This window comes from Pseudophryne corroboree, chromosome 3, assembly GCF_028390025.1.
Source record: "Pseudophryne corroboree isolate aPseCor3 chromosome 3, aPseCor3.hap2, whole genome shotgun sequence".
Classification (NCBI taxonomy): domain Eukaryota; kingdom Metazoa; phylum Chordata; class Amphibia; order Anura; family Myobatrachidae; genus Pseudophryne; species Pseudophryne corroboree.
Window position 1 is genome coordinate 679,381,636 of NC_086446.1, and position 25,841 is coordinate 679,407,476.

Sequence of the window (25,841 nt, forward strand, 5' to 3'; positions counted from 1 at the left end):
TTCCGAGCATTATTGTGAAACAGCAGCTGGTATCACCAATGTAAAAGAAATATTGGTTTTGTGTTTTATAGTATTCACAACCAAGCAATAACATTTGTTGGAGGGTGGTACTTTTGTTATTCAGTCGTACAGATGTGAGAACCTTTTTATAGCAGAGTACAACATAAATGCGTCGCATTTAGTAACTGAGCGGATAAGTGTTTCAAACTTGTAAGATGCACAGAAAAGGGTATATAGCTTGTTGGTATGGCCATAGGCACCACATCACCAAGATCCTTATGCTTCCGTCCCCAGTGCCTGCTTTCACCTTCATAGACCTCTGCTCCTCATACAGTATGTGGCACAAATCATGGAGACAGACAGCTGGTAGAAAAGATGGAGGTAGAAGACCCATCATAACCGTCTCTAGTTCCTGTGCATTGGTGGTTTGGAGGTGGAACTTTTGCTTAATGTGATGGTCAGCCATTTAATGCTCTGAACCATAGGTGTCAGAGCAGGGGGTGAAATGTGGCGGCATGCCGCCCCCCCAAAAAAAATAAAAAAAATAAAAAAAAATAAATGTAAATAAAAATGATTGAGAGGTGCCAGTCAGTATACTGGGTAGCGGGGTACAGTGCGGCTGCCATCTAGGCATACCACGGGCAGTGTCAGGATGAAGATAATCTTTCCGGCTGCTCCACCTCCTCCATCCCCACAGACCTCCGCCGCCCTGCACCCAGCTTCAGCCCCTACAGTGTGTGGCTAGTTACTGTGGGGTGTACCCTGGGACCCACCCTGTTCCCTACTCACCTCCCACTTCATACGTTTCTTCCTTCTTCCTCCTTAGCTTCCCCTTTCCCTTTCACTCCTCCCCTTGCAGCAAGAATCTCAGCGGCGGAACAGTGGTCAAAAGTTGAACATGACAAATCAAGACTACAGGCATTTAGGGTGCCTAGCAATCACCAATCTGTTCCAGACGCGCCAGGAACTACTCCAACAGTACAATGACTGACCCAGCCAAACAGTCCCAAAGTCCCAGATATGGTGAATTGGAGGGCCACGTGAGATGTCTTTCGGCCACTGTTCTGCCGCTGGGATTCTTGGTGTCCATAGTTCTTACACTGTAGATGGATACTACTTACTGTCTTTGAAGGCACACCAATAAACGCCACCACCTCCTCCAGGCTATGGCCATGCTCTCGGCCAAAAACAACTTCCCTTTTGCCACTCCGTCACATCACGTGTACGACCCATTGTCCCACCTGAAACACAGAAGCAATATCTCAACAAATTCGCATGTTATCAATACCTCAGACATTCACACTCATTCAGTAGTTTTAGTGTCCCCATCTACATGTATGTTTTTATGTAGCATGTATTTCAGTGGGGGTAATTTAATTGTTTATTTTGCTCGAGCTTTCCCATTGTAAAGTGCTGGATGATTTTCAGTTGTTTGCGCCAATAGGCGTGGGTGCCCATTACTTGTCGCGCATATTGCCCAAAATGCACTGGGATTAGCCACAAACACTGGCTAAACCCGCGCAAAGTTTGGGCGGATTTCTGATCACCTCAGCACACACAAATAATTGGCTCCCACTGCACCTGCACTCATTGGCACAAACAATGTAATATCGCCTGGTCACTTTAGACAGGGGCTGGGACAGCGCAAAGTAATTGAATCTCCCCTCAATATGTTTAAGAGACTCTCGTGCACAAACACGGTCTTATCAAGTTTTTCTCTATAGCATTCCGATGGGTGGTCTTCAGTATGCCGACTGATGGGATCCCGGCGCACAGTATACCGCCGCCGGAATCCCGACAGCCGGCATACCGACACTTATTCTCCCTCGTGGGGGTCCACGACCCCCCTGGAGGGAGAATAAAATAGCGTGGCGCGCCCGCAAGGGGCTCATTTGTGCTCGCCACACTGTCGGTAAGCCGGCGGTCGGGCTCCCGCCGCCGGTATGCTGGTCACCGGGAGCCCGACCGCCGGCATACCATACTGAACCCATTCCGATTTGTTGTGGGTTTTTTTTGTTTTTTTTTGTTAGACTTGTTGATTGCATAGTAAAACTTCTCTTGTTCTGGTTGATGTCAGCGATTCTTATTGGTTACTAAGTTGTTGAGCATTTTTAGTGTTTAAAACCTATGATTAAGCTTTAATGCTGAGAATTTAAAAACAATGCCATTGTTTTTGAATTCTCAGCATTAAAGCTTGAAGTGAAAATGTTTTTATTATGTCCGTTTTGGCATTGCCTGCACTGTTCAGATGCATTAATACTAGTTAAAAATAAAATACAATGGTCTTCAATTAAAATGATCATTTAAATACATATTGCACTGTAGTGCAGGAAAGCTTTCATATGTTAATAAATGTACTCTTAAAACTTTTAATTTGCACGTACAAGGTTATTAAACATGATTAACACTCGGTTAAAAGCAAGGACAAATAAGATTTTGCGTCCCTGCCTTTTAACTGGCGATTTTCAAAGCTTGAGTGTACGAGCTCTTAGACAACTTAGACAAGGTTATTTATAATGAATTAACCATTATTGAAACCTAGGGCAATAATATCATGGTTACATTGATGGTGTAGTACATTCACACACCTGCTGGGCAGCGGAGTATCCTTATTTCGCTATACTGGTAGTAGATGTGGCTACAGTGTAGAATCCTCATCACCTGCTTTAGGGTGATACTTTGATCTGAGCTGTAATGGCTTAGAAGGTAAGATTTAGTACTATAGGAGAAGCTTGGCTCGGTGGGTCTGGCAGCCTCTCCCTCCCCACCGTGGAATATTTCTCTTGTGGAATAGCAGAAGAGACTGGCTTTAGATGAGAGGCCAGCTGAGGTGTCTGCAAGACAATTCTGTGGCTGATTAGAAAGTCAGATGTGCTCTTTTGGCAACATAAAAGGGAACACGTCAAGCCAGTGACATTATCTGTGGCTGCTTTCCAGTGCTCCCCGGACTGCCTCTCTCTGGAGGGGGAAGGGAACCCACTTGTGAGTGTTTCAGCATACAGTGGGTGTACTCATGAGTGACTGCAGCATATACAGTGGATTTGTCATATTTATATGTTCAATATTCAGTTCACATACCCATGCAGAGAATACACCTTTACATAGTCTTCTTGTCTCAGCCATTGTACAGCTGATACAGTCAGGGCCGAAATTAGGATTTTTGTCACCCAGGGCCTACCCTCTACCACGGCATACTTCCGACCCATCACAGGTTTCCTGCTTTTGTCTCCCGACCGTCTCAGTGCCCCCTCAAATCCAGTACTACTAATACTACAAATACTAACCCCAATGTTGTGGCCCTGATATAGGAGGTACTTTCGGTTTTTTTAATTGTTATTGCTATCCGTCATGTTAATGAGACATTGGAGATAATTATGTGCAATGACTTGCTCATGTAAATGGCTGTAATACTCTGTGATCTGCCTAGAGTAGCTAGAGATGCACAAATCCATAAATTAGAATCCAGTTGAATGCTACAGTAAATTGCATTACAAAGTATTCTGCAGAATCGACGCCCTGATTGGTACAATGCAATGATGCACCAAGTTCTCGAACGGGAACAGTTTTTTTTAATATATCACCAGGAAGCAACTCTATATAATCATTTGTATCCCGGGTATTCAGCTGAACACAAATCTTGGTATAAACAGTAAACACACAGGATCTTGGATCTGCTCCCCACTCTTCCAGCACTGCTATGATTGTGGTACAGAGCATGCAGTAAATTATACAGATGGGGCCTGTGCTGCATGGTTTCTCTGTGCATCGTTCCCAGTATTATTCCTTTGTGACGCAGCAACATGATAGAGTGCAGCAGAGAGAGCCAGACTGGCCAGTCACGTGACGTGTGCTTGACAGGCTTGCAGCTTCGGATCTGACCTAGTCAGTAACGAGATCCTGTGTTAACCATTTCAGTACTGGGGAAGCCAGGCATTTGTTACTGTGCAGGGATTATTTTATAGCCTGATTTATTTTTTTAATTTATTTTTTCTGTGTGGCGTTATTATGTGACGGGGGATAAGTCTGATAGCAATGGAGAATTATTTGTTCCATTTCTTGAACGGCATGCTTTGATATACATGTTTGCAAGGCTCCGTGAACATACAGGTGCACAATGTGAAAGGTACAAATACATTTATTTTGTTGTATGCAGGTAAAATACTGCCAGCTTTTGCATGTAGAAAACAAACTTCTGGGCAACTCTGTTGTATACTGAAATTCAGAATTAAGATCGGGCACCTCCCTTCCCAACTCTAAATTCTCTGCAGATTGCTTCTTCATTGTACTTACTCCTAATTCTAGGCCTGTATTTATCACCCTCATAGTGAGATACACTGCCACGCTTACAGCTCAGGTGACCAGTTCCCATACAGAAGGCCTGAAGGGACGTGGGAACAGACATGGGAGTTAGATGGAATGTTCATTAGAGCGGAGTTCTGGAATGTTAGATATGCAGTACTGGAAACCATCTGTTTTGGGGTCCCAGAACAATGGCACACAGACACTTGGATCCCAGTTTAATAACGATACGCACCACTGTGCTAGAGATTGTGGTTACTTATTTATTAGATGGCTGTCAGATGACCGTCTGACTGTTGTACAGTATGTCCTGAGGTTTGGCTGGATTTACAATAGAATCAGTAGGGAGCCCTCTCCTGGATAGACGTGCGGGAAGAGCCCCCTGAATGATTGCTGCTCTGGTCAGGAGTAGGATCCTTAACCCAAAATGTTATTTAGCAAAATCAAAGCCCACCTGCTCTTTATTCCTCGGCTTGTTATCCATGGGCTTAATCATTTCATTACTCAGCTCTCCAAATATATGCTTTCACATTATTAGCCTTACCAAATGCAATAAAGGATCACTTTTATTATGAGAATATTGCCTACTTCTTATATATGATTGATTCCATAATATTGTATAGTATTTTAAATGTGCAATTGAATATTAATGCAAAGATATTCAGCTGAATTATTTATTGAAATACTGAGTAAGTATTTGATGAATAATTGGAGAGTAGATATTGCATGATACAGACGCAAGACCCCGTTCCATTGTGTAGGTGGAAGAAAAAATCTCGTGTTAATATAACAAAAAAAGAAAAAGGAAAACATGTATTTATTTATAAAACAAAGCTTACGTATCAGGAAGTTCTTGCAGTGTCATCGGTCTTGTAATTGCATTATCGATGTTATAGCGAAACCATTAATTCGTTATTGGTCTTGTGAAGTGCTCATCTTTAATTCCCAATCAAAATAGGTAAACGGGAAAAAAAATATAGCAAGGGCGAGCTGAACAGTCAGTTGGCTTATCTGTGCTGCTTGTACTCTGTATTTTATTTGTTTGCTCACATATACTCAGAATAAAATTGTGTGTGTGTAATGTAGAAGCATAGGAATTATTTAAAAAATTTAATGATATATATTAGTATAAAACAATTGGTTAGTTTCACAAGCATGTACTGCAAGATCTCGCTGAACTAAGCTGAGCAGAGCCCTCGTTGGCATAATACGCCACTGTGGTACCATAAGGTAACTACTGAACCCCAAACTCATTCATTAATCCCCCACATAGGCACATAGGGCAGAATTCAATTGCTTTGTCGCGCCTGATCTCCTGTCTAAAGTGACGGGAGATCGTGGGGCGATATTCAATTGATCCCCCATATCGCGCTCATATCAGTCTGGTTTAGCCCGCCACACACACACACACACACACACACACAAACAAACATACACATACACACAGCCTAACCTTAACCCTTCCCGGAATACTTACAATTGGGATTCCAGTGTCGGCATTGTGATCGATGACGAGATCCCGGCTTCGGTCTTCTGACCAGTGTCGGTATTCCATCAGCCGATGTATTAACCGGATCCCAGCTGGGGACTAGATGCTATCTGTGTTGTTATTCCCTTAATTAATCATCACTGATAATCTATATGTTATTATGGGCTGGGGTGGCCATGGTTTGTTTAGTTTGCGCTTGGTGAAAGTAACTGAAATAGCTCTATAATGGAATTCATATAAGGAAAGTGCCAGCAGTACACACATTCCATGGACATGGATTCAGCGCATCCTATTGTCTCGCATCCATGCTCTCTCCAGATTTCACTCTTGTGCACAGATTGTGCATTTTTTTGCCAATGATCAGGTATCTGCAGAACTGATGTACCATGGGCACAATAAAATGTTACTTTCTGTGTATTATAACAACTAATATTGATTCCCCCCCCCCCCCCCCCCCCACAATCTCTTTTATCCAGAAACTGTATAACAGCCCTCTGCCTGTGACTTTGTGCCTTTTATAGTCCTGCAAGTGCTTGGTGACTTATAATATCATTATATGGTGCAATAGGACTGATGTATTCTAATTATTATAAATTTACTTTGATTTCTCTTTTTGAAATAAAGGTGTAAGATCGCCAGTCAAGTGCTTTAAGATATCCTCCTCTAGTGAAGAGGGTGTATCTTTGCTACCTAACATAATATGGGAGCGATGGCATCACCAAGTACTCATAAAAAGATGTTTTATCTAGTGAATTCTACTATTTTATTTTACCAAAGTGTGTGTGTGTGTAGTTTATAATAATAATAATTATTTTATCATGCAACCATGACTTGCATATAGCCATGCATGTTTAATGAGAGGTATGTTGCTAAGACAACGAATGTTCCTCTCTACAAAGTAACGCAAGTGTCCTTGTAGGGGAGGGAAAAAAAATCCCCTTTGGAAAGCATAGTCACTTATGCCATCTTCCAGATACTCCAATCTTTACTGTAAATATAAAAATTGGCTTCTTTAGCTTTGAACAATATCATCGTGGACACAGTAGCGTCTCATACAGGCTGAGTCAGCCCTGTAATATGTATTTGTTATACATACATTAATACATAAACATACAAATACATAAAGGGGAATTTCTGCTGGAGTAATGTGACTTAATAATAGTATTCCTGATGTAGTGCTCAGCATCTCTGGTCTTTCTTTGTTCTAGGTCCTTGGAGCTCATAGATATAGATGATGATTTGTTTTTTTTATGCTATTGGAAGTGAAAACTTTGACAGCAGCAGTTGGGTGCTGTATTAATGGTTCAACATTGATTGCACAACACCCAATGACAAACCAGAGCGTTGTCAGTGCTATTCTTGTCTGCTACATGACACACACCAGTTGCTATATTACATACTCATCTCTCATATAGCCCCGACTGTATCATTTATGTGTAACTGGTATTCCCCCTCCCACATACACAGCTCATACTGCACAGTCCTGTAGAAGCGGTGGGCGGTTATACTCAGGCTTTTAATGTTATTCATCTGCGTTCAGAATTAAATTGTTATTATTTTACAGAGAGATTAAGCACATGATCTTTTATGAAATTAATCCATTAACCCTATATGTATTGTTTCATCCCCCCTTCCCCTTATCCCAGAGATAGGGATAAGTATTATGAAAAAAAAAACAGAAATGTGTCCCGATAGCCCAGTATTGTCCGATACAGTCTTTGCATGCTCAAACGTAACTATGTGATAAAAGGTTCGTACCAGAGATCCATTAAATGGACCTTATTTTAAAATTATTGCAGCTCTTTTACCAAGTTTGTACTACGTACTTTTCTCAGCAGATGACCTCAAAGGAAACTTATATATCTCAGTGTAATATTGTTTTAAAACTTTGTAGATTTATTCAGATAAAGTCAGCGGTGCAAGTATGCAGGTACGCTCTGGTACGGAGTACCCTTAAGAATTTGGTAGCGGGTACGCAGTACCACCTGCCACACACTATGCCATTACCACAATTATAATGTGCCACAAAGCAACAAGACCATTATGCTTGGCAGCATGACGGCTCCTCCCACTTTGTCAGGGTTACTGGGAGTGTGACAGTGGCTGTATTTTCCTGTTATAATGGAGGCATTACTATATATTGATATTAAATTGGGGGCATTACTATATATTTCTATTATACAGGAGGTATTACTATATATGTATATTATACTGGAGGTATTACTATATACTTCCTGTATAATAGAAGTATTACTTTATATTTCTATTACACTGGAGGCATTACTAAATATTTTTATCCTTGCCTCCAGATTCCAAAAAAAAAAGGAGCTGTGTTGTGTGGCCACGCTGCTAGTGTCATGTAGCCACTCCCTCTAGCAGCATGTGACCATGCCCTCTCACAAGACATGACCACGCCCATTTTCCGGCACTCAGTACCACTAAGAAAATATTTCTACTTGCATTACTGGATGAAGTATTTCATATGCTTTACAGACCTGTAATGATACAATGAGGTATTTTTAGATCTACTGATTCAGCAAAGTCAAATTCAGTCAATACATTAAGTAACATTGTTGATAATTTAGAAGGGGGTGTAGTATGGTATGCCGGCGGCCGGGATCCCAGCAGACAGCATACCGGCGCCGGGATCCAGACCGCCGGCATACCGACAGCTGGGTGAGCGCAAATGAGCCCCTTGCGGACTCGCTGCACTCGCCACGCTATTTATTTTCCCTCCAGGGGGGTCGTGGACGCCCAAGAGGGAGAATAGTTGTCGGTGTGCCGGGTGTCGGGATTCCGGCGCCAGTATACTGAGTGCCGTGATCCCAACAGCCGGCATACTCAATACCACCCTTTAGAAGGTACTGTACATCTGTCCTTTTAAACTTATACCCCTTTCTCACTGCCGCAATAACCCAGATTATTGCCGGGTCTACCTAGATCACGGCTCAGAAAAATAGCCTGGGTCCAGTGACCTGGGAAACCAACCCTGGCTGCTGCCAGGGTCGGACCCAGAAAGGACCTGGTTCATGGTGCAGCATAAATGTGTGATGTGGGTCAACCGACTCAGGCCCCGTTTAAAGTCTGTGGAGTGCCGGATCACCGGGGCGTGGAGATGATGTTCTCCCCAAGCGCCGGCAGAGGGAAGACCCACCACTAACCCGGGTACAGCCTGCAGTGTGAACGGGGTTTCAAGATGCTGTTATGCGGCTTGAAACAGTGTTCAGTTCACCTTTAGGTGGAATAGGGGTATGACGGCAATCTAGAATTTATTTCCTTAATTGCAGTAAATTTTGGAATTTTGTTTCTTTTGTGTGTTTACAATTCTGGCCATCATGTTGTTGTAAAAATGCAGTCATAGGTCTTGTCTAGAGATTGCATTTATACTGAACAAGTTACCAACATAACATGATGGGCTGGATGTAATGTTGTCCTAGTTTGCTGGAGGCGCCGGTTGCCGGCTGAACTCAGACATTGTTTTAAAGCAGCAATCATTTACAATGCAAAACCATGCCTTGTCAATGATTGCTGCTTTAAAAAAAAAAAAAATTACAGAGTTTGGCCAGCAACCCGCACCTCCTGCCAACTCGGACAGCATTACTTCTGGCCCCATGTCGCCGTTTTAATCTCAGAGACGTGACTAGGGTTTTGCAAGCATTGCCATTGCCCCACGGCCCTTGCTTCTGGCTAGCAGAGTACAAGTATCGCTGCTGCAGTGCCACCCGGAGCGTCCTTTGCACGTTCCAGACAGACACACTGCAATCTGTACAGCAGCTTGGAAGCATCCTCCAAACTCTCCGGGCTGTGCTGCACTTGCTGGTACTGGCGGCCCCACACCTGCTGGGGGGCAGGGCCAGCACAGAGCACAGTGCCGGCATGTTTAAGCGCTGTTTATTACCACTGAAACCATCTCTTTCTTTATTTATCTTCATTATTACTGGGTCTTAATTTTCACTTGTACTTTAGGTTTGCTGTTTTTATTTTTGTATGCTTTTTCATAAATTCGTGTCTGAAAACACAATAGGCCCGCACATCATTTGGCATAGAATACAGTTACAGCAAGTGCTTTGCCTGCCAATTTAGGGTTCTTAAAGAGCATCATAGACAATACGTCTTCTAAATACTACTGCATACACTGTACAAATGTCTATAAAATGGCATTTTTCTTTTCTATACCCATCTCCTAGAGGCAATACAACTTAATGAAAGCCACCTAAGAGCACGCGTGTAGCACAGCATGCAGGTCGACAAGCAGGCTCGCATCTGTGAATATGGGTTGTGCTTATCTTCTGAGCACAGGGATGTTGATGTTATTTGGTCCTATGTGTAATTTTATACTATGTACTTGATAAATGTTACTTCATAGCTAATTGGTTGCCATGCTCCATTGGCTCACTTCTCCACACTTTTCACTGCTTCATGAATAGATAAACTACACAGCCCTGCCACAGTTTTAGCGTTCCCTAATAGCAAAACTGGGGCAGTGCATGCTGGGATTTGTAGTTTCATGACAGCTGGAGAACCACAGGTTGGCAAGGCCTGCCCTAGGGGAAAAACATTACCCAAAATGTCTGGTTTGTATAATGCTACCTGTTTTTTGGACTTTTTAGGAGGTGCATTTTAAAAGTAGAGAAAATGCGGGGTTAAAAAAAAAATCTGGCTAGTTTTTTTCCTGGGGGTGTGGTTTTGTAGCCAAAATTAGCTTTTCATTACTCTTTTTTTTTTTTTTTAGCTTTTAGTGCCAGTAACTCTGATGTTATTTCCATAAGAGAAGCTTTTCTTGGAGTTGGATTAATTTACTGTCATTAATAATCTTCTGAAATGTGGTCTCTGGTGACGTCGTGTTTTTTTTTTTTTAGAGTTATCCTATTTCCCACCCTCCGTTTATTTTCCTCAGCCCTCACTGTGCCTCCAAGCGGGCAACATTTGGTGCAGACCGCAGCTTTCTGAGGGATTAATCCAGAGAACTTTATAGCTGCTCTCCTCGGAATCTGCTGTGGGCGCTATGCCGTGACAGACTTTGGCTCCAGCTGAAGCTGATCCTGAACAATGACTGAGGCCTACATTTTATTTTCATACCAGCCGTGCTGTAAGCCAAATTAAATGGAAGCTAATGAAAATAAAGACGCAGAGCAGTGTCATAAGCTTATATTAAATCTTTTCCCTGTGACAAAGCAGGAAAGTGATTAGTGCCTTTCTGCACAATGCATAGTTTACAGGACAATTCAGCTTTGGAGGCATTTGTAAGGGTTCTCACCTGTGTCCCACTAAGGGTTTGTATTTCTCAGTATAATAAAGCATAAACATTTTGCACGTAAAGGTGATTGGAAAGTGCTCACACTGCTGGTAGTTTGACTCTGGGGTCGTATTAATAGAGAATCTCACACATTAAACTCGGGATGTTTGCTTTGCTATTAAAAGGAATATAAATGGCTTATAGCAGATTCTTGGATTGGTTCTAATGTTTACATGTTGAATGTCAAGGTTGTTGCTGCCTGGTGTTGGCACAGTGCTCCTCAGAGCCCTGTGTTAGAATCATGAGTAATCCTTGAAAAGATTTCTTAATGAAATATTACATGTCAGAGGATGAGTAACAGTACTTCAACAGTATTGTCTGGTAATGGGAAAAGGTGATCTTTCATGATCATGACACTATTTTATGGAGTATCTCCTATGAATAATGTTGTTGAATTACAATGGTAGGCATCAGCGACGGACTGGGGCTCAAAGACGTCCCGGGCATTTGTGCGCGCCGCCACGATGTACAGAGGCGTGCCGCGAGTCATGGGGGCGTGGACTCGCGGCACGCCCCCATTTCCATGGAGACCAGTGGGGGCGGCTGAACCAGAGAGCCTGAGGCTGCGCTGCGTGCAGCCTTCCCGGCTCTCTGAGGGACCGGATCGGCCCACCTGGCCATGGGCCCTTCTGACATGGGCCAGATGGCCAGTCCGGCCCTTCTGACATGGGCCAGATGGCCAGTCCGGCCCTGGTAGGCATAGGTGTCGGAACTGAGGGGGCAAACATTTGAGAAGGAACCAGTCAATGTATTGGGTCGTGGGGGGGCCATCTAAGGCTACCAGGGACAGTGTGTCTGTAGTCTGTGGATGGAAATAATCCCCTTTCTGGCTGCTCCATTTCTTCCTCCTGCACAGCCCTTCTTCACCCACCATGTGGACTTTCCTTCCCCTGCATCTAGCTCTGGCCCTTAGTGTTTGGCTAATTACTGTGGACTGAGCCCTACTGTGGGGGACCAGCCCTTCTATCTTCCTACTTCATTTGTTCCTTCCTCCCTTCTTCCCCCTTAACTCCAACTTTGTCCCTTCTCTCTCCCCACCTTGGTCCCAACCTCTCCATATCCCACGGGTACAGCTGAAAATGTACCCTGTAAGAGGGAAGAGCCAAGTCTCATTATCCTCCATACATATCCTCACACAGGGTGAAAGCTATGATTGGATTCTCTAGATCCCACCCTGATAACAGCCACTCGTGCATGAGCTGTCTAATGACTGAGCACGCATGGTCTAATGACTATGCATCCAAATACATTGAAGGAACCTTTTTAAAGCAGATTTGGGCTAGCGGGATCAGTACGAGATCCTGCCGGACGAGATCCCGGCGGTCAGAATACCGACACCGGGATCCCGACCGGCACAGTCCCGACAGGGGGGCGAGCGCAACGTGGACACCCACAGAGGGAGAATGTCGGTATTGTGCCGGTCGGATCACGGTGATTCCGACCGCCGGGATCCCGTGCGGCGGGATCTTGACCGCATCCCGGGCTAGCCACAGGTAATTAGGGTGTTTCTGAATTATTTACATCAGAGATTTTGTTATGCACAAAACAATATAGCTGTGAACTTAATTGGGTAGAGACTGCATTTTGGGACACATTTACGCTTTAGTGGGTGGACGCAAAGCATTCTTAGAAGAAAACAAGCTAAGGTTTGCACGTCTTCTGTTGAGATTAGTGTTGGCCATTGCTTTCAATTGGAGTACCTTTTACATCATTTGGTGCTTTGGCGCAAGGCATACATCTGAGCGTGTAAACCATTGTAATTAAAGCATAATAATGTATAAATGTAACACTTGAGTTAATGATAAAGCTATTGCCCTAAATGGTGGTTTCCAAACTCTGTCCTCAAGGCACAAAACAGTCCAGGTTTTTAGTATATTCAGGTTATAGGATATATATTTGTAGGATATGAGTGTGCACAGATTGTTAAATCAAAATGAATGAGGTACTAATCAAGGCACCTGTCCTCGAGCATGGATAACTTTAAAGCTGGACTGTAATGCCTTGAGCTGTGGTTAAGGAGATGAAGGGTAAAAGTCTTTATAATTAAAGAACACAGCAAGCCCTAGGTATACTTTTGTGATGTTAGATTGATGTGTGTTCCTAAGACATACTGCAAGCCTGGAATTCAAAAAGCGCAATGGCGTCCCCGGCCGCCGGCAAACTGAAGACCAAATGTTGGTCATGACCAGGGGATTGCACCCAGTGGGCAAATCTTGGTCATGATCGGAGGATTGCACCCAGTGAACATATGATTTTCATAAATAATGATAATAAGAAGTTGCTTTGAAAACAACTTGCCTTTACATGTACACAGATAATCACCTCTTACAGTCACTTGTTTTAGTCTGACTTTGATGAAGTGTAGGCTTTAATAGATCAGTTAGTAGAGCAATACATTAACATATGGTTCTAGTGTCATTAATTATATTGTGTTAGTAGCTTATACAGTTCCATACCTCCCAACTTTGCTGTGAGTTAGGGAGGGACATCATCACGCGCTCCGAAATCGGGGCATGGCCTATTGGAAGGGGGCATTGCCTTGTGGCGACTGCATGATGGCAAGCCATGCCCCCGTTTTCGTTATTATGGGGGCATGAACAACGCTTAGTGAGCTGCTGGCCATGCCCCCTGTCCCCCTCTGCTGGGAATAGACACTGTGTCACCGCTGCTCTGCTCAGAGCAGCGAGTGGCAGGGGTGGGATCTCCCAACTGCCCCCCCACCCCCCTCCCACCCCCCACGGGTGGGACAGACCATGAAAAACGGGACGTTCCCTCCAAAATCGGGACAGTTGGGAGCTGACTCTTTCTGGTTATGAGGATTATATGTATTGAGTAGCTCACACTGCTTATCTCACTTTACTAACCTTTACATAATGGGCACAGTTACTGGCTAGTCAGCCTGTGGTTTACCGGCTTTTCTCATCCCCAGCTTGTATGCTGTGACTCAGGTGGTTGGACGTAAGTTGGTAGTTTCATGTAAGCCACAACCGTTCTATGAAGTGTGAAATAATACATTTAAACTCCTTTTTTGTGATAACGCAATAGAGCTGGTTTTGTAGGTTAACGATGTGTGTTTGAATGACAAGTCTGATAAATGGATCCCCACTTATTTTAATGTATCTTTTTCCTCTGTGATTTGTAGAAGATGCTCATGAAACAGCAAGACCGGCTGGAGGAGCGCGAGCAGGACATTGAAGACCAGCTGTACAAGCTGGAGTCTGATAAGAGACTAGTGGAGGTTAGTACAGGCACCTAGTGACAGCACTGACTGTACTGATTTGATGTATTCTCATGTAATATCGTCTACTCACAAAATGGCTGTCCTCACATATTCATTGGTTCCCACCAAATTGATAGGCTGTATGTATGTGTGGGCATGTATATGTATACTGTATGTGTATATGTGATATATATATATATATATATATATACATTTTGTGTGTGTTTAGCCTGCAACAAGGCAGCTAGCAATGCATGTAGGCAACAGTTAGTTTATAATTTAGAGTTATTTTAAGGATGTGTGAATTAAAATTGGTTATGCTACTCATATTGAGGACATACCTAATTTACTCTACGGTATTTCTTTCTAGATCGTTTGATTTAGAGTCATGGGGCAAAATGTAATAGCCTACGAGATGCAGGCTCTTTGGGAATTCCCACAACACCGCCTGTATTTTTAAAGTGGCAATCATTTACAAGGCAAACCCGACCTGGTTTAGCCTTGTAAATAATTGCCGCTATAAGAATATAGGCAGACTAGCAGGAATTCTCAAACAGCCTGCATCTCGCAGACTATTAAATTTTGCCCATGGTCTGCTATTTCTTGGAAAGGCTAGTAGGCTTCTTTTACACAATATCAGAATGTTGTATAATATCGCTCCCCCCCACTCTGTGATTAAGCTCTGCAGATCATTTGCATATCTATAGGTGACCAAACTCTATGCAATTATCAGCAAGTTATTGGCTAATTTGGTGGTAATTGTGCAGCCGAGTACCAATTATCAGTCAGTCGGGTATGAAAAATCTTTAAGCATGCCCGACAGACCAATTATCTAGCAGTGTATGGTAATGTGAGATAATTGGTCAGTCTGAGGGGGAGTTTGAGCTGACAGTGTATGGCCAGCATTATAAATTGAAAACATTGATTTAGGATGTATTGTTCTCCATTTTCTCTTCTGGAGATGGGTGTAAAGGAGCCTTTCAATGGAAATAAAGTAAAACAATTTCTGTTTTTGGGGGACTGCAATTAGAAACCAAACCTACAAATTCAATGTCCTTTCAATACTTACTTCACTAAACACACATATTTTTGATTTAAAACAGTTTGGCTTTCCTAATGCCCAAGTCCTATAGAATGAGAGCATTATTGCGTATTGCTAAAGGCTGAATATGATGTAAAAGAACCTAGCAATGGAGACCGCCCTGTGGAGCTATTTCTACTTTACTTTATTCAGTCCTTAGTGCAGTCGTTCTCAAACTTTTTTGAATCACGGGACCCTAGAGTATCAGACTCTTTTTCACGGCACCCCTAGGCCAAAACTTTCTTATTGAGAAATTTTATTTAAAAAAAAAAAAAAAATTAAGGAGATTATATGTCATCCTTAGGTTCAATTGTATGGTGAGGGACAAGATTTGCTTCTATTTTTCACATTTTTATGATTGGCAGCCACCAGCACTAGTTTTGCCTATTACATTGACAATAAATAGTTTGAATTGGTCCTGGATCACCAACCTGAGGCACCCCGTTTGAGAACTGCTGCCTTAGTGAATTAATTGAATAAAATGCTGCTGTGTATTGCAGTCTTCCACTACTTCTGATGGTAGGTCTGAGTGTCTCCTTGAGACAAGTCTCATCGATGTAGCTTTTGCCACTGCTTATATACCCTTTATTATCCGTTTATTACAGCCTTTTTTAATTTTTTTATTCTTTCTGTTGCTTTGATCCTCCATCATTATCATTTATAATTGATAGCGGTTTGAGCGGCAGACCATTGTCTCTGGGAACAGAAATGGAGTGTCAGCAAATCTGCTATTTAAATAGATGAGAATTGTGGAAAAGTAATTTATTTAAACTGTCACTGGCTCAATGAGGTGATTGGAACGGGCATATCTGTTACTGGAAGCCACTACACGTGAGTGGTGGAGATAGGGCTGGGAAATGGAAAATTATGTGTTGGCTGGGTCCTGCCCTCGGCAAGTTTGGTCATTAGCTCCATTGTTATTTGCAGTGCTTCTGTATTATAAAAAAGTCCAGGATCTATCATCCTTGAATGAGGGACTGACTGACCTGTTTTATACAGGGGCATTTGCAGTGCTTCTGTATTATAAAAAAAGTCCAGGATCTATCATCCTTGAATGAGGGACTGACTGACCTGTTTTATACAGGGGCGAAAAACAAATCCAAGACTGTGCATAGTGATACAGGACTGTCCGCTCTGTTCGGAACCTAATATAACCTGATGATGGTATTTGTATGGATAAACCAGTCCCCATCCACACCATACAGTCAGTCTGGTCTGACAACATTCCTCTATATGTTTCTGTCTAAAGACCGAAGGGGAGATGTATTAAACCTTTGAGAGAAAAAGTAGAACAGTTGCCTGTAACAACCAGTCAACCGCTACCTTTCATTTTATAGACTGTGCTTGATAAATGATAATTTGAAGCTGACTAGTTGCTATAGGCAACTTCTCTACTTTTTCTGTCTGTAAGGCTAGAGCATTAATCTGGGTGACCACAGCTCTTGTGTACCATCTCCGCCACGGTAAAATGGAGTCACATGCAATGTGAAGACTACAACATTGTGCGCCATGAGGAATGAGTGAGGAAGATTCTGGAAAGCAATCAGAATTTATCAAATTGTGCCACCTTACTACTTGGTATACATTGTAGTAGTTATCTATTATCCGATGCATTTCTCAAAAGCCTTGACTTTTTCTATTATGTGGTTTTGTTTTTTTTGTATAAATAGAGTGTATGGCTTATGATATATTTTAATGCAAATAAGGGTTCTAATATTATTCAAAATGTTATCCAAAAGTTGTGGGTTTAATTTCAAGGTGACTTGTTTGATGTATTGGAGCACTGATTGTGCATGCTGTAACCCATAGCAGCCAACTAGTTTCAAAGAGCTCATGCAATCTAGTGTAGAAAATGCTGTCCTCAGAGTTTAGATCATTTGACCTTACTTTTTAAAAGATCTTCGAAACTCGTTCCTAACTGTGTCTCAGGGGCATATTCATCATGATAAAATTGTGCAATGAGAATTTTTAGTTTCAATTCTCATTGAATTCTCTCACAATTTTTTCAGTATTCAATATTCCCCAATGAGAAAATTATTACTTCCGAAGCACAGTCCCGGCACTCCCCTAACCAAAGACAGCTGGCTGCGGTGCCCTCCTTGAGAAACTAGGCAACTCCTTTATGTAGAAAGTAGGAGCAGGCGGCACTCATGCAGACTCTTAGGTGGTGAAAAAAAAGGTCTGTTTTCAATAAAACCAACCTTTTTTTTTCACCACCTAAGAGTCTGCATGAGTGCCGCCCTCTCCTACTTTCTCTCTCTCTCTGTATGTATGTATATATATATATATATATATATATATATATATATATATATATATATATAATATATATATATATATATATATATATATGTATATATATGTATATATATATATATATATATCGATGTATACATCCGGCACTCAATGTGAAGCAAGGAAATGCCTGGGTGCCTTCCTTAAATTAATGCAGGTAACATGCCTTTCCCACCTGTGGCTCAGGTATATCTGGAAGGGACAGAGGCGGCACTCCAAGGACTTTGAAAATACTTTATGTGCAAAGCATGGCAAATCCAAAAAAACTGTGCAAGCAATCAAAACATGGAAGTCTTACAACGTTTCAAGGCAAAGCCTTTTCTTCAGGTAAGTTAACCCATGTGGAGCGTGTAGTGAGGAACAGCAAGAACCAAAAAGGGAAAGGCATGTTACCTATATATATATATATATATATATATATATATATATATATATATAAAATTTCTCTTACGTCCTAGAGGATGCTGGGGTCCACATTAGTACCATGGGGTATAGACGGGTCCACCAGGAGCCATTGGCACTTTAAGAGTTTAATAGTGGGGGCTGGCTCCTCCCCCTATGCCCCTTCTACCAGACTCGGTTTAGAAAATGTGCCCGGAGGAGCCGGTCACAGCTAGGGGAGCTCTACAGAGTTCTCTTAGGAAAAGTTATTTTTCTTTATTTCAGAGTTTATTTTTTTTACAGGGAGGTTGCTGGCGACAGCCTCCCTGCAGCGTGGGACTGAGAGGAGGGGAGCAGTGTCCGCCATGCGGGGTCTTGAGCCACTGCCCCCGCTGACTGGACGTTGAGCTCCAGAGGGGTCTGATCGCGCCCCGCCGCAGGGGAACGCTCGCCCCGGCAGCCAGCCGCCACGCCTTCAGAGAGCTGAAGATAGGCGAGTGAGTCACTGTCCCCCCTTGCAAGCGGGGGGACAGTGTGTAGAAGGCGGCTAGAGGGTAGGAGCGCGGTCTTAACCACGACCCTGGAAGGCTCATCGGTACTACGGTACGGCACTGGGGGGGGGGGGGGGGATGGGGGCAGCTCCGGACCAGCTCCGGACCCTACACTGACCACAAGCAGCCTGTCGGGTCTACGGATCCATGCCAGCATGAATTCCTCCGGCCAGTATAATCTCCATTGAGCGGGAAGACAGCGCCATTGAGGGGGCGGAGCTTCTCCTCCGAGCGGACCCAGCAGCGTTCAGCGCCATTTTACAGCCTGCAGCTCACTGCTAGTGGATGCCAGGTTCCTCCTGCACGACTCCAGCTATGTGTATGGTACCAGGGGTTGTAGAAGTGGGGGAGACTGTGTTAAGGCTGTGTCACCTATTAAGGGACACAGTCAGCACGGGTTTAGGGTCTCCCTATACTCTAACAGCGCTGTGTGTGGGTTGGCTCCAATCTCTGTGTCTCTCTGCCATTCTTTGGGGGGAAACTCTGTCTGCCCAAGTACCCTGTGTGTTTGTGGGGTGTGTGACAACATGTCTAGGGACACTGTTTCATATGCTGCAGAGGATTTGTCTTCCCAGGAGGACTCCATTCCATGTAATCAGGATTGCACTGTTTTAGCACAGATCCCAGCTAGAGAGACAGAATGGTTAGTCTCTCTGAGGGGGACTATTTCTCAGATTTCTGATAGAGTTGCTAGGACTGAGCATGCTACTCAGGTCCTCCAGTCCTCTATGGTGGTATGGTCTGATACTGCCTCCTCGGGGGGCCCCTGCGGTACATTCTCACAAACGTGCACTTGCAATTATGCAGGATGACACGGACACCGCATCTGACGCTGCAGACGGTGACGGGGATGTGTTGAGGGGGACAGCATCACTTGCCAAGGGGGTGCAGTTGATGATTGAGGCTTTTAGGGATGTTTTACACATTTCGGACACAGCTCCGGAACAGGTGGAGGAGGCCTTCTTTACGGATAATAAGAAGCCCCCCCCTCACCTTCCCGGCATCCAAAGAATTTAATGCTATCTTTGAAAAGGCATGGGAAACTCCGGAAAAGAAATTCCAGATTCCCAAGAGGGTCTTGGTGGCTTTTGCCTTCCCTGAGGAAGATAGGTAGAGATGGGAGTCACCGCCGATAGTCGACGCTTCTGTCTCCAGGCTGTCCAAACAGGTGTTATTACCGGTCCTGGGATCTGTCGCGTTGAAGGACCCGGCAGATCGCAAGGTGGATGCTACGCTGAAATCCATTTACACGGCTTCAGGGGCTATATTGCGGCCTACTATAGCCTGTGCTTGGATTGCTAAAGCTGTTGCCAGGTGGTCAATCACTCTGCAGGAGGAATCGACTACGCTGGACAAAGGTGACGTTGATTTATTTTTACGTAATATTCAGGATTCTGCAGGGTTCCTGGTGGATTCCACGAAGGACCTGGGTTCCATGGCTGCGGGGATCTCCTCCATGTCTGTCTCGGCTCGCAGAGGTCTCTGGCTGCGCAACTGGTCTACAGATGCGGATTCCAGGAAGTGTGTGGAGGGCCTACCATACAAAGGTCAGGCTCTCTTTGGGGAGGCGCTGGATGCGTGGATTGCCACGGCTACCGCGAGTAAGTCTCCTTTCCTCCCCTCAGCTGCACCATGTACGAAGAAGCCTTTTTCCTCTACCACGTCACAGTCCTTTCGGCCCGCGAGGCCTAGAAAGAATAAGCCTTCGAACACCTTCTTCAGAGGTGGTCGTGCCAAGGGAAAGAAACCTGATCCCGCAGGTTCCCAGACCCAGAAGCCCACTTCTGATACCCCTAAGTCCTCCGCATGACGGTGGACAACTAGGCCTGGAGGAGGGTCAGGTGGGGGCAAGACTCCGGAAGTTAAGCCACGTCTGGGTGTCGTCGGGTCTGGACCCCTGGGTTCTGGATATAGTGTCCAGCGGGTACAGACTGGAGTTTCAAGATCCCCCCGCCTCACCGTTTCTTCAAGTCAGGCTTGCCAGCCCTGCTGGCAGACAGGACAGTTCTTCTGGAGGCCATCAGAAAATTGGTGGTGTCAGAGGTCATTGTTCCACTTCAGCAGTGGAACAAGGGTGGTTATTTAAACCTTTTTGTGGTACCGAAACCGTATGGTTCGGTACGGCCTATTCTAAACTTAAATTCTTTGAACCCTTATCTCAGGAAGTTCAAATTCAAGATGGAATCTCTGAGAGCTGTCATCTCAGGACTGTCGGAGGGGGGAGTTCCTGGTGTCCCTGGACATCAAGGATGCTTACCTCCACATTCCCATTTGGGCACTGCATCAGGCATATCTCAAGTTTGCGCTGATGGTCGATCACTATCAGTTCCAGGCGCTGCCGTTTGGCCTCTCCACAGCACCAAGGATCTTCACCAAGGTGATGGCGGAGATGATGGTCCTCCTCCGCAAACAGGGAGTGAACATAATTCCATATCTGGATGATCTCCTGATCAAGGCGTCGTCCAGGGAGAGGTTGTTGCGCACTCACGACACGGCTGCTCAGGAGGCACGGTTGGATCCTGAACCTTCCAAAGTCTCATCTGGAGCCGACAAGGCGGCTGTCTTTCCTGGGAATGATCCTCGACACGGAAGTGCAGAGGGTAGAGTGGAGAAAGCGTTGGTGATTCAAACAATGGTCCGCGAGGTCCTAAAGTCTGCCCGGGTATCGGTTCCTCAATGCATACGCCTTCTGGGGAAGATGGTTGCTGCCTACGAGGCTCTGCAGTACGGCAGGTTTCATGCTCGACCCTTTCAGCTTGGACCAGTGGTCGGGCTCTCACCTACACATGCACAAGAGGATACGCCTGTCTCCAAAAGCCAGGATTTCACTCCTCTGGTGGCTGCAACTTCCACACCTTCTGGAAGGGAGAAGGTTTGGAATTCAAGACTGGATCCTTCTAACCACAGATGTAAGTCTAAGAGGTTGGGGAGCAGTCGCTCTGGGGGATACCTTTTAGTCCCATCATGCCTTGCCACAGTTTTGCTTTTAGGGAATACTAAAACGATGGCAGGGCATGCTGGGATGTGTAGTTTCACAACATCTGGAGAGCCACAGGTTGGCCAGGCCTGGTCTAGTCATTCAATTTTGTTGGTTGGTGTCCGGATGTCAGAGAGCATTTACCAGACTTTGATGTGTTTTAAAAGCACATTGAAGGGCAGGTTTTTACGTCTGTACACGTTTCGTATATGGCCCAGCAGTGCTCCTCTTTTCTGTTCAGGGTCCCAAAAGCGGAAGCTGTATTGCATTTCCTACAGTGAGGTTATGCCAAAACATATTCTAGTATGGACAGTGGTATATTCCAGTGTAGGTTGCGGGAGGCATTTGATATGCCGGCTGTTGGGATCCTGGCGCTCAGCATACCGGCGCCGGGATCCTGACAGCCGGCATACCAGCAACTATTCTCCCTCTTGGGGTGTCCATGGCACCCCTGGAGGGAGAATAAATAGTGTTGCCACCGTGCCCGCAGTGTGGCGAGCACAGCGAGCCCGCAAGGGGCTCTTTTGCGCTCGCCCCGCTGCCGGCATTCCGGCGGTCGGGATCCCTGCGCCGGTATGCTGGGCACAGGGATCCCAATCGTCGGTAGAAAGTAGTATATCCGGAGGTTGCATTGAGTTATGGCAAGTCAGAGTACATAGGTTTAGAAAATAAACTCCTGGGTTTTACTGAAGCTGTAAATGGGTGTGACTTTTTATGGCAGGCATGTATGAATTGGCAGTCTAATTGTGCATGTTGCATTAAAATGTTATTGCCCCAACACACCTCCCAACTGTCCCGCATTCAGCAGGACAGTCCTGTTTTCCTAGGACTGTCCTGCTGTCCCACCTCCAGGCCGCAGTGTCCTGTGGTGGAGGGGATGGGAGGCATTTGGGGCAAACACACACAGCTGCTCACTGCCGCTGTGCATAGCAGAGAAGCGGGTAAGTAGTGGGTAAATAGAGTCTATTCACAGTGCAGGGAGAGCCTGGGGACGTGCCCAGCATCTCAAGAGTGTGGGGCATGCCCCCCTAGTGACAAGAACGGGGTTGCCTTGAAGCCCCGCCCCCGTTCCTTGAAGCTCCCTCCACTTTGCACCCAAGTGTCCCGGGCACCAATGTTGGGAGGTATGCACACACAGGCATTCCATTTTCAGACAAGTTTAATACATTTTGTTTTTATATACTCTATTAATACTTACAAAATACTTGTTTTTCCAGCTTCCTTCTGTGGTTTTCAGTAAGGTCATTATATAGTAGCCACAGAGACGTTTTGCCCAAAAACCTGTTCATCTAAATAGGTGGTATAAAGGCTTTCGTGAAAAAAATGCAAAGAGTAAAGCAATGTTCTTGCCTTTTAAAAGGGTTTGACTACAGTTGGTAAAATTTTTAGAGCACCTGTAACTGCGTAATGTCCAGGATGCTGGAGCTGGTCTTCTAGTGACAGTGATTCTCTCTCATCTTCCTCAGGAAAAGGTGAACCAGCTGAAAGATGAGGTCCGGCAGCAGTATGAGAGACTGCATCAGATTCTGGATGAAGACATGAGGAAAACCATGGATATTTTGGATAAGGCTCAGGCCAAGTTCTGCAATGAGAATGCAGCCCAGGTTCTGCAGCTGAACGAACGTATGCAAGAGGCCAAAAAACTACTGAGCTCTGTGCAGGTCATGTTCGACAAGACAGAGGACATTAACTTCATGAAGGTACGTGCTTGTCCCTCTTACATTTCACAAAAATGTCAAGAGGTATGTGTACCAGAAAAGCCTGCAAGACTGGGGTCTGTGGCTTTGGATGATCATTCCCATAATTCTACAACAACCAGAAAACCTACACCTAGTTACAAACATGCTCCTGTTGTACATGTTGCCAATATACGTAAAGGATTGGCAAGTATCAATAAGATTAATTTGTCTTGCGATCAAGGAATATATGTCTGCAAAACTGTCCCTCACACTTTGCCTCCTGGAGAGGTGTGAAAGAATATGCTGGATACAATTATTTAGGTAGCTTTCAAGCTTTAGGGCCAGATGTACTAAGCCTTGAAAAGTGATAAATTGCACGGTGAGAGAGTACCAACCAACCAGCTCCTAACTGTCATTTTTCAAACCCAGCCTGTGACATGACAGTTAGGAGCTGATTGGCTGGTACTGTATCACTGTGAAATGTATCACTTTTCAAGGCTTAGTACATCTCCCCCTTAATGTCTAATCTTTGAAATCAGAACAGATACTGTTGTGAGGTCTACATAACGTAACCGTTATATGTGGTTTACAAGAAATATTTAATTTCGATTCATTTTGAATCTGTGGAAATAACTGTCACTGGAACTATATTAGTTCTGTAACTGTTGCCACTATTTAGGTTCTAGCATCCAACATTTAAAGTACCATTACCAGTAGTTATCAAGCTTGCACTTTAGGTACTTGCTTTGGTGGTCTGAAGCTGCTTATTGACCCAGGAATGAGCTGGGCTGGCAGAAGCTCTACTACAACCTACTTGGGCAAATGGGCAACATTGCAAAGAAATAATTCAGGTAAAGGGAGTTGGGGGGTTGCTTTAATTAAAAAAAAAAAGGTGTTTACAAATTACTGGCTTTTCAAACTATTAAATTATTTTAAAATAAATATTCTTCTCAGAAAAGTCACTGACACTGGTGACTGTTTTAGATTTCAGACCTACATCTTATCTCTGAATTTTTGATTAATTGGATGTCCGTATTGTAACACCACGGGTATACAAGGGTGGTCCCAGTGATCCTACCATTTTGTTTATTTTACGAAAACTGAATGGAGAATCAGTTGTGGTTCTTTTTTGTCTGAGTATTAGTAAGATTAATGGGTTGCTTCCTACACCCACCTCTGACCCTTTCCCTCCTTGAGTTCCGCGCCCTTCTCGAATCTTCATACTGTCGGGGAGAACGGTAATGGGCTAAGATGGATAAGAGGGAGGTGTAGCCACAAATTTCATGCCATAAAGTAATTTTACAGTCATTTACTAGAGTGAAAAAAAAATGGCCTGTTCATGCCCCTAGGATCTGTAAATAAGAATACAGTGGTGTATTCAGGCATCATCATTTTAGGACCTACTTTAATACAACTTGGGATAAGACTACATACACCGTAACATCACTAACTGGCTTTTGTTTTTCCTTAGAATACAAAATCTGTGAAAATTTTGATGGACAGGTAAGATTAAAAATTCTAATCAGGCCGTGTTGTTTTATGCTGCACATGTGGCTTGCTGGGTAGAATGTTTTTTGTTTAACCTAGGGGATTACAGGCAGTATGCAAAAGCAGGAGGATTGCAGATTATATTGTCTAGGTCTGTGTTCTGAATTCCGAGTAGAGATTTACAATGAAACTACTCTCTGATCTGCACAATACAGTGATAATTATTATTCTTACTAGTTACCAGCCCATCAAAGCGAATTAACAGTAATGTCAGTGCAGGTGCAAATAAACTTGAATTTCCCCCCTAGAGGTGAGGAACAGCGATAGGCTTTTATTATACAAGATTATTATTATGATTATTATGTCTATGGTTTTAAATTATTTCCATGTTTCAAATATAAATATGGCTCTTAACCCCCCACCTCGTCCCGGGATAATCATGAAAATCCAGAACTATCAATTTACAATGCACTAATGATATCACAGACTAGTTCTACTGACCTATATCAGGGCAGACTAAATGGGCCAAGTGGTCCTTATCAGCTGTCAAGTTATATGTTTTTATGTATTTCAGTACATTTGCACAAGCATTAATAATGGAATGCCTTCTCCAGCAAGTCTTTTTATAATAATCCTGTTCCCGGTTTCCTGGAGTGATACTCTACTTTAATCAAAGCGCAATTTGCAATCCATTTAATTTCCCTGGCTCATTTTTATCACCCCAAATTGAAACCTAAAACAGAAAGTTAAAACTACACTTAACTAACAAAACCCTGAGACACTGATAAGCCAATTGAAGCTGTTCATATATTATAAATCAATGCATGGCAGCACATTGAACCTGTAATCTGCTACGTGGTAATACTGTAATCTATGCTATGCACCGAAGCGTTGCAGCAGACTAGCCATTTTGTTATATGATCATGCAGAGAGGTGAATGTAGCATGGCTTTCACGTACCATGTGGCCTGGAAAAGCTGAATATCAGACATAACTTTGTTTCTCTATCGTCCTAAGTGGATGCTGGGGTTCCTGAAAGGACCATGGGGAATAGCGGCTCCGCAGGAGACAGGGCACAAAAAAGTA

General features: G+C 43.9%; 1 protein-coding gene and 1 long non-coding RNA gene across 8 annotated transcripts in view; one reads left to right on the top strand and one right to left on the bottom strand.

The window, feature by feature from the left end:
* The window catches only part of TRIM8 (tripartite motif containing 8), a 129,547-nt gene that overhangs the window by 88,333 nt on the left and 15,373 nt on the right, over window positions 1-25,841 (top strand). For all 6 annotated transcript variants that reach the window (XM_063961927.1, XM_063961929.1, XM_063961931.1 and 3 more), the window contains 3 exons: window positions 14,227-14,322; window positions 23,056-23,289; window positions 24,740-24,771. In XM_063961927.1, the coding sequence (XP_063817997.1) occupies window positions 14,227-14,322; window positions 23,056-23,289; window positions 24,740-24,771 (362 nt within the window). The remainder of the gene's footprint in view (window positions 1-14,226; window positions 14,323-23,055; window positions 23,290-24,739; window positions 24,772-25,841) is intronic.
* Window positions 1-25,841, bottom strand: part of LOC135056580 (uncharacterized) — a 268,794-nt gene that overhangs the window by 80,767 nt on the left and 162,186 nt on the right. For both annotated transcript variants that reach the window (XR_010244022.1, XR_010244021.1), the window contains one exon: window positions 1,122-1,241. This is a non-coding gene — a long non-coding RNA (uncharacterized LOC135056580). The remainder of the gene's footprint in view (window positions 1-1,121; window positions 1,242-25,841) is intronic.